The sequence below is a fragment of the Stigmatopora nigra genome, chromosome 20 (assembly GCF_051989575.1).
Source record: "Stigmatopora nigra isolate UIUO_SnigA chromosome 20, RoL_Snig_1.1, whole genome shotgun sequence".
NCBI lineage: Eukaryota > Metazoa > Chordata > Actinopteri > Syngnathiformes > Syngnathidae > Stigmatopora > Stigmatopora nigra.
Genome location: NC_135527.1, coordinates 9,828,977 through 9,842,683, shown reverse-complemented (window position 1 = coordinate 9,842,683; position 13,707 = coordinate 9,828,977). Strand labels below are relative to the sequence as shown.

The window sequence follows — 13,707 nt, the reverse complement described above, 5'->3', positions numbered from 1 at the left end:
AAACCCCCCCCCAAGTGTGACCCTTCTCGTCAAACGGGTTCTCGACAGATACTTTAACAACAGTGGGCGACATTTGGAGAAAAAAAGAGTCACCTGATCCATACATCACTTGCTTTGACACTCGCTCAGTCTGGTCTTTGACGCGGGGCGGGGGTGGGAGCGGACCGCCGACCGGGACGGCGACCCAGACGCTGACCTGGACTTGGCCGCCGCCAGCAGGGGCGACGAGGGCGGGGAGGCGCGCGTCCGGCGGCAGGCCAGCCCTCGGCCGCAAGGGCAACGCTGAAAAAGCTCCAGGGCCCGGCGGCGGCGATGGCGCCGCGAACAAATCTCTCCCTCCCGCAAAAGGGGCTTGCAGATGCGCGTCCAGAAGTGGCGAGCGCAGCAGAGCCCGTCCGAGCAGTCCACGGCCGACGCGCAGGGATCACCCACCTGACCTGGCGACCCCAAACAGAGAGACGTGAGAACGATGGCTCGCCGGCGGATGGGGGGGGGGGGGCTTACCTTTGCCGGTGGCCGTTTTGGCCCTCTTCCGCCAGCCCGCCTTGGGGGAGGCCACGGGGCCCCGCTGCATGGTCTCCTGCCATTTGGCGGCGTGGCCGCGGGGAACGCACACGCCTGTCGGGGACAACGCTCGCTTGAAAAATCAGCCCATTTCGCTTAGACAGAAATTCCACGTCGTGGAAAACACTTACCGTGGCTGCAAAGGTCGCCGGGGCAACACATCCCGTCTCGACCGCAAGGCTTCTTCCTCTTCCTGCACGTCCGGCAGCCGGAGCGCACGGGCCCGGCGTAGGAGGCGTGGCAGTAGCTTCCCTCACCGCACTCCAGGTCGCTGATGCACCGCAGGAGCTGCACGGAAGGAGACAAAACGCCAGTCCAAGTGGGGCGGCGGCGGCGGGAAGGAGCGCGCTTACCGATAGCTGCCAGGCGCTGCCGTTGACGGAGGCCGCGGGCGGAGGAGCCACCGCCAGCGTCCGGATGGAGTTGAGTCGGACGTGCGCCCCCCCGCCGCGGGCGCGCGCCATTGTCGCCAAGGAGAGCGCACACAAGAGCGCGGCGGCCACGTTGCCGGTCATGTCCGAAAGGAGGAGGTGCCGTGGACTTGCGTGGGGGGCTCACGTGGGCTTTATAGGCACGTGCTTTTGACCCGCCCCCGAAACCCCAGTGGGTTGGGGGGGTTTGGTTAAGACTAGCCGATCAATACGAGAAAGAGAATGGCCCCCGAAAACAAGATAATCCAGATTTGAGAAAGCGGTATGGTATGCATTTTCCCATTTAATTGAAAAATACACAGAGGAGCAAGAAGAAGAAGGCCAAAGAAGGTCAGGAGTTGAACCTGGTGACGGCGGGCCAGCCCGTGTGCAGACGGATCCACTCAAAGTAGTGCGCCACCTGCAGAGCAAAACACGCAGGGTGGTCAGCAAAAAACCAGAGGCCGAGGTCAGAAGCGCCCACCTGGGTGTAAACGCCGGGCAGACCCGGCCGGCCGCATTGGTCGCCCCAGCTGACCACGCCCCACAGGTAGGACACGCCCAGGTGGTCCTCGCACACCAGCGGGCCGCCGCTGTCCCCCTGGCAGGTGTCCACGTTCCCGGCCACGTCGCCTGCGGGGACAGAAGTTTCAAGGAGGCGCTGGAGGGCGGGCGTATTAGAGGGCGGGCGGGCGGGCGAGCGAGTGACTGACCGGCGCACATCATCCCCGGCTTGAAGCGCTCTTTGTAGAAACGCTGACAATCTCGGATGAGGGACACTCTGGCCCACAGAAGAACCTGCGAGGCTTTGGCGTCTGCAAACACGCCGTGGGTCAACGGCGTGACCCCGAGGCGCTCGCCCCGCCGGCTTTACCTCCGGTGCGCCCCCAGCCGGAGATGCTGCAGGTGTGGTTAGCTTGGAAGAGTCGAGGGGACCAGGGCAGGCAGGCGGCTCGCACCGCCGGGTTGTCCACCAGGCACTTGCCCGGCTCTTGCGGCAAGTCCTTCAGGCGCACCAGGGCGATGTCGTTCTCGTACGAGCTGGCGTTGTACCTGGCCGACGGACGGACGGAGAGATGAAGCCGAGGGCGGGGACGGACGGAGAGCCGGCGCCACCGACCTGGGGTGGATGATGATGTCGCCCACCGGAACGATGTCGGTGGTGTCCTGAGGGGTGGACTTCTTCCAGGCGGAAAATTTCACCAGGAAGGCCGATGGGTTGGGTCTGCAAAGGCAAAGCCAACTCTGTTCCCGACCGTCCGTCCGTCCGTCCGTCCGTCCGTCCGTCCGAGGCCAACGCACCTGACGCAGTGAGCCGCCGTGACCACCCAGCAACCGCCGATGTAGGTTCCCCCGCAGTTCATCTTGCCGTTTTCTTCCAGGCCCACCTGCCACTGGATCTGGGTCTGCCGGGCCAGAGGCGAGTCAGCCGGCCGCTCGCCGCTTCTCGTCCGGGCACTCACCCGGTTGGCCGCCACGCCGCCGATGACTCGCTTGACGCGGCTCCTGCGGTCCTTCACGTCGGCCGCCGTCACGTTGGGAACGCCGCACTGTAACTGGGACTCCAGATGGGCCCGGTTGGCCCGCGTTTCTAGGGAAAAATACAAATCATTTAGGCGTGGATGGCGCCGCGGACGCCGCCAGGCGGGCGCTACAAACCTTCCCGAGGAGAGACGTACTCTGGGAGCGATGGGGCGATCAGCGCTGGACGTGGCATGAGTTGGCGGCGAGTACCTACCTCTGGTGTTGGTCTGGACTCCCCCTGCCGTCTCTAAGTGACAACAACCATCACTTGAGGCTTTGGCACCGGTCACCTTGCGGCTTTCTCACCGTGCTCCACCGCCTCGTCTTCCCCCGCCAAACAGTCCATCTGTCCGTCCGCCAAGGCGTCGGCGTTGACGCACACGCCCGTCCCGCAGCGGAAGGCGCCGTCCCTGCAACCTGAGGAGAGAGGGTGGGGCTCAGTGTTGGGCCCGGGCCAAAAATCGGCGGGCATTTACGTTGGCAGCACATCTCGTCGCTGAGGTCGCCGCAGTCGTCCGTGCCGTCGCACGTCCGGTTGGGGGAGACGCACTTGCCGTTGGCGCAGGAAAAGCCACACTCTGCTCGAGTCAGGTCGCGTTCGGGTCACCCGTGCGGACGCATGCGTACCTCGTCGACGACGGGAATACCTGGCGGGGCCCGGTCGTAGCACGCGGCCGTGGCGATGCCCCCTTCGCCCACCCGGACGGGGTCGTGGAGCTCGCACTCGGCCAGAGACTTCTCAAAACCGCGGCAGCGGACGACGACGCAGCCGTCGGGAAAGCGCCGCAGCAGGGGAGCCAGGCCGGGAGACCCCGGGGCCAGTCGGCCGGCCCACGCGGCGCCGCTGCGGGACAGCGCCGCGGGTCGGCCGGTGGCTCTCGGTAGAGGAGGGCCGATCTCTTTCGTTACTCACAGCGGGTGGTCTTCATCCACGCAGGCCGCGTTGGCGCCGGCCACGTCCCACTTCTCTCCGCACACCAGCAAGCGCTTGCCTCCTCCCGGAGCGGCGGCGTCGGGAACGAAGAGGGTGACGGCGCCCGTGTCCGGATCCAGGGCGCCGGTGAACTTGGCGCGCTCGCCTGGGGACGGAAAGCCAGTCGGAGGCGGCATGGGAAAGACCGCCGTCGGGGAACCGACCTGAGCACTCTGGGCCAAAGTGGGACATGGCCGACTTGCCCGAACGACACGACAGCGCCATGACCTGGTGGTGGTGGTGGAGGTCAAGCGGTGCCAATAGGAGGCGGCGAACCAAACCCCCGCGCTCACCTGGCAGAAGGAGCGGTAGAGACGGCCGTTGCGCCCGCAGACGGGGGCCACGTCCTGGCTGGGACACAGGTACGGGGGCTTGCAGGAGCAATGGCCTTCCACGCATCGCTCCCAGGGCCGACAAAAGACCAGGTCGCAGGACGTGCGCGTGGGCCTGGAAGCACAAGTGGGCTCACCTTTGGCGGCTGCCGTGGGCCTCCCCAGATGGAACCTACTTTCTGCGCAGACACTCTTCTGGACCCTCAAAGCGGTCCCGCTGGGACAAGTCCTGCAGAGTCAAAAGGTGGGTCAGTCGGTGGAAATTGCGGCGAGACAAAGAGCACTCACCGCCTGGGTCGTGGAGATGAGCAGGAACGGCAGGAGCAGCAGGAGCGCCATGTCGAACCTTGTGCGGTCTTGCCGTAGCGTCCACGCGAGCGGCCAACGACACCGCCCGTCAATTATTAGCTCAAGCGCCCCCGCCCACGGTTCCAAAGCAAACAGCCACAGAAACCGTTCAAAAATGCATTTATTTGTATATATATATATATATATTACCGTAACGAGAAGAGGAGCCGACTTCCATCAAAATAAAGCATTTCATATAAATAAGAGAATAAAGCTAACCGAGAGGAAAAATAAATAGCTTTGAAACACTTTTCTTATCTTTCAGTCCCAAAACTTTGGTGAGCATATTTTCTGGTTTACATGTGTTCTTCACTTATATATATGATGTTCCTTTGACCTTGTGCAATACGGTACCGAACGTCGGAGTCCGGTATTTGCGCGGAAAATCTCGCCAAGGCAGGTTTGCGGAGAGAATTCTCCACAGAGAGGCACGACACACGTTGGGAGGACTTTTTAGCGTTCTATCTGGAGTGGTCGCGCATCTGGTCTGGGGTTTTGGAGCCAGACAAAGTCCCCCGTCACAAAAACGATCCTCTCGCTCGCCTCCCGGTATTGCGTAAGCGGACAGATCGGGGAGCAAAACGTGACGCAAATTAAGGCGGAAAATCTAAATTCACATACAGACAAAAGGAGATTGTGCTGCCGACTTTGAGGTAAAATTCATAAATAAACAAGTAGGGGGTTAAAAAAAGAAGCTGCAAGGTGCCCATCGCCACCATTTTGGGCGGACGGAGAGAAGCCCAAGGCAAATCAAAGCTATTAGATGAGGAGTGACCAGTCCCCGTTTTTCGGCTTCTTCAAAAGCCAGGATTCAAACCTTTCAAGCCGTGGCCGCGGCCGAACTTTTCAGGTGGTTGAGGGCCGAGTGAATGCGAAAGTGCAGTCTGGACTCCATGGAGTAGTCCCTGTAGTTGCTCCTGAGGAAAACAAAAACAAAACATTAAGGCCACAGGGAATCCTCCAAAAATACACTCGACGGCAGGCATTTTGTTGGAGATCTTACTTGGCATTTTCCATGAAGGCGGCGGCCTTGACGTGGTCGCCCTGCTGTCGGTAGAGTAGGGCCAGCTCGTACAGGGTGAAGGGAACCAGGTAGTGGTCGTAACGGATGGCGTTTTCACTGCAAGCAGGAGGGACAGCCGTCAGAAAATGGCGGCCCGGCAGGAGGGCCAGACGCGCATACTTGGAAAGCACGTAGGTGAAGCACAGCTCGGCCTGGATCAGACGCCCGGCGTGCTTGAGGCAGAGGCCCTTCAACATCTGCGCCAGGCAGCAGTCGTCCACGTGGAACTCAGAGGGCTCTGTGGGGGCGGGACAGAGGTTTTTACTTAGCGCTCGGCCCAGGAAAGGAGCGGCCGCACGCGTCACTCGCCAGTCTCGGCGGCCAGTCGCCCCTCGGCGGCCTCCACGGTGACCAGCAGCGCCTCGGTGCAGTCGGCTCGCTTGGCGGCGATGGTGAAACCGCTCCAAATGTACATCATTTCCTAAGGTCGGGGGAGGGCAAACGTCAGCAAATGGCGTGTTTGTTAACGGGAAGAATAGCCGAATCTCACCAGAGCGGGAAGCACCAACGGCACGGGGCGGCCGGCCTTGTAGCGGCGCGCCTTCCGGACGGCAAACTTCTCCAGGGGGATGGACTTGCCGGCCAGTCGCTGCTTGAGGCCCTCCACCTGCCTGAAGAGCTCCACCACGTCGTCCCCCGTCTGGCGGGCGTCTTCGGGCGACATCATGGCCAGGATGGCGGCCTTCTGGTACACGTAAATGGCCTTGGACCAGCGGCTTTCCCGACACAGCAGGTCGGCGTAGCGGTACGCCTGCGGCCAGTCTTGCCGGTACGTGTGGGTCCACATCAGCTCCCAGTAGCACAAGTGGTGGATCTGCTTCCACTCCATCTGGCTGCTCACGCACTCCTGGTAGCCCGAGCACGCCTGCCGCACAGCCGAGAACGCGGGTCAGAGCCCGGCGGCGACAGCGGCCGCGGCCGGGGGCCCGGTCCGGAACCTTCTCAAAGTGTCCCCGGAGCGCGGCTATCCGAGCCGAGTAGAACTGAACGATGGCGCCCTGGGGGAGAAGGAAGGCGCCGACGTCAAAGGAGAGCCAGCGAAGGACAGGAGGACCGGGAGTTCTTACCTTGGGATACTTGCGGAGGTAGGGCTCCAGGAGAGCTTCGGCTTCCGCCACGCCGCCCTCGCCGCTTCCTGCGGACACGCCCACTGGTGGACAGACGGCCACGGACGGTATTGGGCGCTCCCGCGCTCACGTACCCAGCACCAGGGAGACGTAGGTGTGGTAGAAGAGCAACGTCAGCGCGCACAAGATGGAGCGCAAAGTGGAACCGGACGTTCCTTCCAGCAACTGGGACAAGCCAAACTCCTGTCGGACAAGCGGTGGTCAAAAGGCGGTCAAGTGGCGGTCAAGCGGCGGGCAGGACACGTGACTCACCCTGTTTCCGGAGAAGCCAATGAACTCCAGGAGTCGGAGGATCCTCTGCGGCAGGAGGGACAGCATCTGGGCCGTCGGGTAGGGCAGCACACGGGTCAAAAGGGAAAATGGAGGCAGGAAGACGCACGGGAGCGCTACCACCCACCAAGTTGAAGGAACCCATGCCCAGCTTGACTCCGCCCTCAAACTGCCGGTGGCAGTCCGAATCGCCGGAGGGCCCCACGGCCACGTTCAGCACGTTGTGACAGTCCCTGAGAAGAGCGGAGATGAGACAAAGGCGGGGCTTCGGGCGGGAGGCCGACTGGACCCACTTGTAGATCTGATAGCTGTTGCGGATTTTGATGCCTCCTTTGATGAAGCTGATCATGTTTTCGTCCTGGACAAAAGTCAGCGTGGCCTTCTGGAGCAGACACTCGGCGTAGCAGAGCTCGGCGTGGAGCTCCTCTGAGGACGACCCAGGCGGCCCGTCAAGTCTCCGCCCGCCGGCGGGCTTACCGCGCACGCCCACGTGCCGGCCTACCTTCCTGGAGATTGGACTGCCTGCTGAGCAGACTGGACAGCGACCTCACCACCGAGTTCTTCTTGCGAAACCTGGCCGAGAAGGTCCCGTCGCCGACATGCGCTCCGGGAGGGTGCCGGCGCTTACCTCTGACAAGTGTTTAGAGCCTCTTTGACGGTGGCCATGGCCACCTGGATGTCCCCCTGCTCGAAGGTCATGGCGGCCTGCATGACCAAGATGCTGCTGTAACCCAAGGCGTGGTACATGCTGTCCCGCCACCATGGCTTGAGGAGGTCCAGGGCTTGGGAGAACTTGTTGTTGAGGACTAGGTTGAGAGCGCATTGGGTTTCCTGGATGGCAGACTGCAGGTCCATGTGACAGGCACTACAAGTGCACACAAAAAGACAGACACACAGACACATACACACACACAATAGCAACAACATTCTACCTGCTGTATTACTCACGTGGGTATGTGTTCATAGGCATCCTCAAATTGTTCCTAAGAAAGCCAACAAAGACAGGAGGTTACACGAAAGGATCGTGAGGAGGCACAAAATGGCAGCCTTGCCCCGACACACCTGTTTCTTAATGAGCAGCCCGACAACATCAAAGCCAAAGCCGCCGAGGTCGAAAGGACGACGACAAAGACTTTAAAAACGGAATTTAAACGCAGAAAAAGGGACGACGACGACCTGGCCTGACAGTGACCAGTCTCAGGAGAACAGGGGCCGCTTTCATAAAGAGAAAAGAAGCCTGGCATTCTCCAAATTCCAGACTGGGCTGCTTGAGCTGCCACCTCAGCACCTACCTCCCTCTCTCCTAGCTTAGCTTAACAATGGACGTTCTCACCGGCACGAAGATGCCGGACAGTCCCGTGACAACCGCGGTGTCGTATTACGGTGGAAAAACAACAATGAACAAGTAAATACCTTCCCCACATTGGAAATATACGAGCACTAACCACGAGTTAACTCGGCAAGCTTTTAAGGAGCATTTAAGAGCACGGGGCTCCCGGTTCACGCAAACACGGCAAGTCTCGTGGGACGTCCCGCAAGCCAAAATAGCCCTGACAAAACGGCCACAAAGTATTCGAAGCGTTCCGGTTGCATTCACTCACCTCCTCCTCGACCGGGACCGTGTCCTCCATCACGTCCATCTCTCGTTAGGTGGACACGTCCGTCGGGCTGGTCTGTCAGCTCGATGTCCCGCTAAATCGACGTCACTTCCGTGTTTCTCCAAAGAGTGGACACGCCCACCCAGCCAGAAGACTTCTTATTGTATTTAAAATCGTCCTTTATCATTTCATTAGTGAAATAAAAGTTGTCACTTGTGACTTTTTTTGCTTCCCTCGTTTGAAGTGCTCATGTGGGAAAGTCATAAAGTTAAAACAGCTTCAATCAATGGCAAGAAGAGTAGGAAAAAAACGGTATTTATTTCATATTTCAACATTAGAAACAGACACTGAAAGCAGCTTTTTTTGTTTGTTTTAAATGGAGAGCTTGACTGAAGGTTTCTGTACAACAAAATAGAAGAAAAACATCTATGGAACAAATCCTATGTGCTAACGGGGGGAGTCCATAACGCGGGCTCCCAAACATGAATAAATACAACATGTCAAGATCTTGCTTCAGGTTGAAGATTCCGTGGAAGTGCGTGGACACGAATCTGTTCCATTGACTTCTAGCGCCGTCCCCCCGCCCCCCAAGGCAAAAAAACAAAAAACAAACAAAGAGCACACAGATGAGATGACGTCGAGACGATGGAACGGCGGCTCGTGGCTAACCTGATGGCGCTCGGCTCTTTTTGCGGCGTTCCGTCTCCTCGCGTTCTTTCTCCTGGAGTAGCGAGCGCAGGAAGGTGGCGCTCACCACCTCCTCGCCCTCGTCCAGGAGGAAAGTGTTCTTGAAGCGGTTGTACAACATGGCCGCCTTGTCCATGATGTCCTGGTTGGCGCGGTAGAAGCGCATCTGCGGATTAAAAAAAAAGGGAGCTTGGACACGCGGACTTGGAGTGGGACTCGATCCGGTTTGCTTACCTTCCTCAGCGTGGAGACCAGCTCGCTGTGCCTCTCCACGTGCTGCGAGGTGACGTAGATGCCGCTGAGCTGATCCAACGCCGCCAGGCACTTGGCGAAATCCTGACGAGGAGAGTCCAAAAAAAAAAAAAATCCAAAAGGTGCCGGCAGTCAATCCAGTCTCAATCCGTTCCACTTGCACCACCGGCATTTATGCACATCTACTAGTACTTGCCTTAAAACGACAACATATTGTGGCAGCGCAAGCGCACATACTACTCGCATTTTTTCCACTACTTTTGACGAGTCTTTCCTACCGGGTTGTCGCTCTTGAGCGAGATGCGGATGTCCCCGTGGATGCGGTGCAGGGTGGAGTCGGTGGACGTCTGGTCCAGGCGCTGCTTCTTCTGCTGGTGATTCTTGTCCTCGTCGGTGGCCCCGCGACCTTTCTCCGCGCCTTGCCGTGGCACGGCGCCCTCGTCCTTTTTCTCCGCCTTCTTGTCCTTGCGCGTCTCGTCGCGGCGCTTGGTGGCGGCCTTCTCGTCGTCCGTCAACACCCGCTCGGTCTTTTTCTCCTCCGGGGGGGCGCCGGCGTCGGCGAGCGCCCTCTTCTTGTCGTCCCCCTCTTGGGTGGGCGGGAGCGAGGTCCCGCCCATCATGGTCTTGACGTGGACCTTGGCGGTGGCCTTGACGATTTTGCCGATCAACTTTTTGCCGTCTTTTTCCGCGCTGTCCTGGACTTTGGCCTCGCCGGCCGGATCCTTTTCTTTTTCCTTTTCCGGCTCTTTTTGGGGCGTCAGAATGTCCGCCGCCTTCTTTCTGGCCGTGGTTTCTTTGGGCGGAGGCTGGGCCTTGGCGCCCTTGGGCTTGGCTCGCACGGCGGACTTCCTACAGGACGTCAAGCACACGGACGTTAGTAAATGACATTTTTTTGAATTTAAATTTGCATTTTTTTTTTTCCTCACGTGGCACCCCTGGCTCCCGCGTCCCTCCGCTTTCCGCCTTTGGAGGACTTGATGAGACCTCGCAGGGACTTGAGCACGCGGTCCCTTTTGACCGCCAGGCGGAGCTGCTGCTGCTGCAACGGGAAGCAGCCGACGGCATTGTGAGACTGGAGGAGCGGAGAGAAGAAAAAGCGACGAGTGTCACTCACCTCTTGGGCGTCGCCTCCCTCCTTGGGCCGGAGGACGTCTTTGGGTAGCCTTCTGGAGTCCGTCTCATTCCCAGAGGTGCCCTTGTGGCGTCTCTGGTCTCCAGTGTCCTTCCTCTCTACGGCGGTGGCCACCTCTCCCTTGGTGCTTTTCATCGTCTGGCTGTTGGCCGTGGCTCTTTTGCCGGCTTCCTTAGCTTTGTTTTCCGGCGCGCACTCTTGTGGCTTGGGCTGGTCCTTTTTCTGCTTCTTCTGTCCCTGAGGCGGCGTAGCCTCCTCCGCCGTCTTTCTTACTTTGAGGCCTCTTTGCGACTTGCTCACCTCCTTTTCTTCCGTAGTCTTGTTTTTGGCCTCCGTCTCCGGCGTGTCTTTTCCGTGGCCTCCGGGCTGCTTTTTGTCTTCCGTTCTCTGCCTTTTCTCTCCCTTTTCTTGAGGGGGCGCCGACTCTGCCGTCGTGGTCTTGGCGGTGTCCCCCTCCGCGTGCCGGGGCTCTTGTTTTTCTGCCGGCCTCTTCTTGGCCTTGCCCCCTCGGGCGGCCGTGGGCTTCTCCTTCGCCTCCTTCTCTGCGCTCACCTCCTTCTTTGGCATCCCCCCTTCTGCCCGCTGGGTCTTCTCCTCTTCCCCCTCAGTCAGCCTGATCTCTGGAGCAGTTGAATCCTCCGTCCTAGCCTTTGTCTTAGCTTCCCACTGGCTCTCCTCCACCTGTCCTTGTTTTCTCCTCCTCTTCTCCGGAGGCGCGGACTTGTCGGCGTTCCCCTCGGTCCGTCCCGCCGCCGTGGCGCCTTCCCGTGGGGTCTCCTTTCTCTCTTCCTTCCTTTCTCGGACGGGTGGCGGCGACTCCTCCGCCTTTTCCTCCGGCCCGGCCTCCTTTTCCGCAAGGCCCATCTTTCCTTGGTCGTGAGGCGTCTCTTCAAGCCCTGGGCTCTTTTCTGTTTTCCCTTGGCTAGAAGTGGCGTCTCCCTCCGGCTCGGGGGCGCTCTCCGTCTTTCTTTTCTCGGGAGCCGCCTCTCCTTCAGGGGCGGGGGTCTCTTCCGTCTTTACGTCTATCCTGTCTCCCCCCACTGCTACGTCTTGAGTCTCTCCCTTCTCATCTGTGGTCTTTTTCCGCCCTCCCGTGGAGTTCTCTGCCGTGTCTGCCGTTGAGCCCTCCTCTTTTTCTCCTTCTTTCACCTCCATCTTGTCTCCTCGGAGCGGGGCGGTGGGCTCTCGGGGCAGGTTTTTTTTGCCTCCCCGGCGGGCTCCTCCTCTCTTTTGGGCCTCCGCCTTTCCGCTCTGTTTCCTCGGCCGCTTTCTTGCCGGAGCAAGCGCGGGCTCCTTTTCCTCGATGATCAGCTGGGCTTTTTCCTCCTGCACGCTTTCCTCTCCCTTTCTCTTTCTCTTCCCTCCTTGGCTAGGCGGCACCTCCGTCTTTCCTCCCCGCCCAGTCTTTTTGGCTCCCCCGGGCTTCCCGGGGGGCCCCCTGCTAGGCCTCGACGCCTCCCGGTTCGGTTGGCTAACGCTTGGCATTGGTGTGGGAGCGGGCGGGGCCTCCCGGTCAACTGTTTTGGGGTCGGTGGGTTCGGCGCACGGTTCAGGTGCTGTGTTTTTAACCTGACAAGACAAAACAAAAACAATGACCCCATATTCCAGACTTGCATTTCAGTGAGTCCCAGATCTCTCCCGCACCTCGCCGCTCATCTGAATGGGCTTTTTGCTGGGGCGGCCCGGTTTCCTCTTCACCGGGGGGCCCACTTGAGGGGCGAGCTCATCCGCCGGGGCACCCTGGGGGGCATTGGCCGAGACGCATTCGACCACGCACGACTTGAGTCGCATGGATCTGAGAGCCACATTTTCGCCGCTCTCCGCCGCCTGGTGGAGAAGGATGGGAAAAATTTAGTTTGTTTCAGGTGGCTTACTACCACGGCCATATTCAAAAGTACGGGCCAACCTGTGGCGTGACGGGTTTCTTTTCCGCCATCTCGGCTCTGCTGGGCCGCCCCCGTCGCTTCGGCCCCGGCGACGCCGACGTCGGATTCCGGATCTCCATTTGAAGGTTTTCCGCTAGCATTTGCGCCGCCGCCGACTCCTCCGAAGGCGCCCTGTGGATCTCCGTGTCCTGCACACTTTTGGTATCGTGGTCCAAAGCAGTCGGGGCACTCTCTGGCAGGCGAGCGCTCACAAAGTCCCCGACGGGAGTCTTGGCGGGGACACATTTGACCACGCAGCGCTTCAAGCGCAACGTGCTGCCGGCGCAGCTGGACGCTATAGACGCGGCGGCGTCCGGAGACAACTTGACGGGAAGGTCTTCGGCGACGTTCTTTAGTTTGCCGCCTCTGCCCTTTGTCGCCGACGGAAGGACTTTAGCTGCGGCGGCGGCAATTTCGGGAATGGCGGCGGCGGGCGCTCGCTCGGACGAACCCTCGGCCGACGAGGGGGCTTTTGACGGGGGGGCTCCTTTCGACGGAGTACTTTTGGCTGCAAACTAAGGAAAAGAATTGTAGTCATTTAGCAGATAAAAAATGGAGGAGTAGGAGGAAATAGGCACCCACTTTGGATCTTTTGCCGACCCCGGGCGTGTTCTGGATCTCCCACATGCCCTCGGAGAAACCTTTCAGGCGCATGCTGTTGCCGTACTTCAGCTTGTTGCCGGCGAAGGGGACCATCTGTTCCGGAGCAATCTGACCGCTGAAAGCAGGTCGAATGGCGTTACCACAAATTGCATGGCGGCTCGGACGGCGGCCACGCAGACGTACATTTGATGGGTCCCAAAAAAGAAGACGGGAAGTCGCTTCTTGTGGCTCCCGTCTACTTTACAGACCTGGAAAAGGAAGACAAGTGTCAAAATGGAAGCCAGGGACGGTGTTTTGTTTTTCTTTCCTCGGGCAATGTGTGCGTGTTTTACCCTGGCGGGCCAGTGGGGGTATCCTCTCATTTTGGCAAACACGAGGTCCCCCGTTTTGAATTGCTGACACGGTTTCCCCGGCATCTTGCTGCTGCCTCAATAATCTTCTGCGCATTTCCAAATAACACACACATGCGAGAGGAGGGGGGGAAAACGTCACGTTGGCGCATAGTACATTCGGACGTCAAAGAAAAGCGCAAATACCGGCGCTTAGCAAGTGTGCTAAAAGTTATTCAAGTTGAAAGCGTTTAGCATTAGCGTCAAGCTAGGACATACTTTACAAGCTAACCGGGTGCTACTCGCTTCTATGGGAGTATTTACGAGCGGACTCGGCGTTCCACTTGGTCACCAAACGCGGGGCAAGGGCAAGAATTTTTCACTCACCAGCTATTTAAACTGTTGTTGGGCTTTTTCGACTTTACTGCCGCGGACCGAGAACAACGCCTCCGCGCCACCGGAAGCTTGGTGGTTACTATGCTACGTGTCACGTGACTCGTCCCGGAACTACTGGTGTCACATGACAGGCTCATTTCCGCCCTGAGAGGTCAAAGTTGAAGGCGCAATGTT

General features: G+C 59.4%; 4 protein-coding genes across 5 annotated transcripts; all 4 read right to left on the bottom strand.

Moving 5' to 3' along the window:
- Positions 1 to 105: 105 nt before the first annotated feature.
- Positions 106 to 1,079, bottom strand: LOC144213965 (dickkopf-related protein 2-like). Its single transcript, XM_077742690.1, has 4 exons — positions 918 to 1,079; positions 696 to 852; positions 505 to 618; positions 106 to 437 (listed from the first exon to the last, which is right to left on the bottom strand). The coding sequence occupies exons 1-4, from the start codon at positions 1,077 to 1,079 to the stop codon at positions 106 to 108; spliced, it is 765 nt and encodes a 254-aa protein (XP_077598816.1).
- Positions 1,080 to 1,258: 179 nt separating this feature from the next.
- Positions 1,259 to 4,187, bottom strand: cfi (complement factor I). The gene is made up of 17 exons (XM_077742082.1): positions 4,092 to 4,187; positions 3,980 to 4,032; positions 3,765 to 3,918; positions 3,636 to 3,699; positions 3,412 to 3,577; positions 3,146 to 3,342; positions 2,975 to 3,076; positions 2,805 to 2,915; positions 2,713 to 2,745; positions 2,634 to 2,654; positions 2,438 to 2,565; positions 2,277 to 2,380; positions 2,095 to 2,199; positions 1,849 to 2,027; positions 1,688 to 1,789; positions 1,459 to 1,607; positions 1,259 to 1,395 (listed from the first exon to the last, which is right to left on the bottom strand). The coding sequence occupies exons 1-17, from the start codon at positions 4,140 to 4,142 to the stop codon at positions 1,327 to 1,329; spliced, it is 1,788 nt and encodes a 595-aa protein (XP_077598208.1). The 5' UTR covers positions 4,143 to 4,187; the 3' UTR covers positions 1,259 to 1,326.
- A 67-nt stretch (positions 4,188 to 4,254) lies between these two features.
- ttc39b (tetratricopeptide repeat domain 39B) lies at positions 4,255 to 8,340 on the bottom strand. The gene is made up of 15 exons (XM_077742487.1): positions 8,213 to 8,340; positions 7,560 to 7,594; positions 7,240 to 7,476; positions 7,114 to 7,184; positions 6,905 to 7,037; positions 6,739 to 6,844; positions 6,594 to 6,659; positions 6,416 to 6,524; positions 6,282 to 6,349; positions 6,153 to 6,212; positions 5,705 to 6,079; positions 5,524 to 5,635; positions 5,335 to 5,452; positions 5,155 to 5,271; positions 4,255 to 5,068 (listed from the first exon to the last, which is right to left on the bottom strand). Exons 1-15 carry the CDS (start codon positions 8,249 to 8,251, stop codon positions 4,972 to 4,974), a joined length of 1,743 nt encoding a protein of 580 aa, XP_077598613.1. The 5' UTR covers positions 8,252 to 8,340; the 3' UTR covers positions 4,255 to 4,971.
- Positions 8,341 to 8,508: 168 nt separating this feature from the next.
- On the bottom strand, positions 8,509 to 13,670 carry LOC144213548 (uncharacterized). 2 transcript variants are annotated; one of them, XM_077742062.1, is made up of 12 exons: positions 13,525 to 13,670; positions 13,141 to 13,247; positions 12,992 to 13,056; positions 12,788 to 12,923; positions 12,187 to 12,720; positions 11,925 to 12,107; positions 10,263 to 11,849; positions 10,075 to 10,187; positions 9,427 to 9,997; positions 9,131 to 9,232; positions 8,879 to 9,062; positions 8,509 to 8,775 (listed from the first exon to the last, which is right to left on the bottom strand). In XM_077742062.1, exons 2-12 carry the CDS (start codon positions 13,222 to 13,224, stop codon positions 8,723 to 8,725), a joined length of 3,612 nt encoding a protein of 1,203 aa, XP_077598188.1. In that variant the 5' UTR covers positions 13,225 to 13,247; positions 13,525 to 13,670; the 3' UTR covers positions 8,509 to 8,722. The 2 variants fall into 2 exon arrangements, with proteins under 2 accessions (XP_077598188.1, XP_077598189.1); XM_077742063.1 differs by having other exon boundaries at positions 13,141 to 13,244; positions 13,525 to 13,643.
- Positions 13,671 to 13,707: the final 37 nt, after the last annotated feature.

What these genes read in the sequence shown, in the direction of transcription:
- ttc39b (XM_077742487.1), bottom strand. Translation starts at nt 8,251, where the DNA reads ATGGACGTGATGGAGGACACGGTCCCGGTCGAGGAGGAG. An exon ending in TTGGCTTCTCCGGAAACAGG is followed by an intron (nt 6,525 to 6,593) that starts GTGAGTCACGTG and finishes CTTGTCCGACAG; the next exon opens with GAGTTTGGCTTGTCCCAGTT. An exon ending in TCCGGGGACACTTTGAGAAG is followed by an intron (nt 6,080 to 6,152) that starts GTTCCGGACCGG and finishes GCTGTGCGGCAG; the next exon opens with GCGTGCTCGGGCTACCAGGA.
- LOC144213548 (XM_077742062.1), bottom strand. Translation starts at nt 13,224, where the DNA reads ATGCCGGGGAAACCGTGTCAGCAATTCAAAACGGGGGACCTCGTGTTT. An exon ending in TTTTTTGGGACCCATCAAAT is followed by an intron (nt 12,924 to 12,991) that starts GTACGTCTGCGT and finishes ACCTGCTTTCAG; the next exon opens with CGGTCAGATTGCTCCGGAAC. An exon ending in GGGTCGGCAAAAGATCCAAA is followed by an intron (nt 12,721 to 12,787) that starts GTGGGTGCCTAT and finishes TCTTTTCCTTAG; the next exon opens with TTTGCAGCCAAAAGTACTCC.
- LOC144213965 (XM_077742690.1), bottom strand. Translation starts at nt 1,079, where the DNA reads ATGACCGGCAACGTGGCCGCCGCGCTCTTGTGTGCGCTCTCCTTGGCG. An exon ending in GCAGCGCCTGGCAGCTATCG is followed by an intron (nt 853 to 917) that starts GTAAGCGCGCTC and finishes CCTTCCGTGCAG; the next exon opens with CTCCTGCGGTGCATCAGCGA. An exon ending in CAAAACGGCCACCGGCAAAG is followed by an intron (nt 438 to 504) that starts GTAAGCCCCCCC and finishes TGGGGTCGCCAG; the next exon opens with GTCAGGTGGGTGATCCCTGC.
- cfi (XM_077742082.1), bottom strand. Translation starts at nt 4,142, where the DNA reads ATGGCGCTCCTGCTGCTCCTGCCGTTCCTGCTCATCTCCACGACCCAG. An exon ending in ACGGCGGCTCACTGCGTCAG is followed by an intron (nt 2,200 to 2,276) that starts GTGCGTTGGCCT and finishes TTGCCTTTGCAG; the next exon opens with ACCCAACCCATCGGCCTTCC. An exon ending in GCCGGGGATGATGTGCGCCG is followed by an intron (nt 1,608 to 1,687) that starts GTCAGTCACTCG and finishes CTGTCCCCGCAG; the next exon opens with GCGACGTGGCCGGGAACGTG.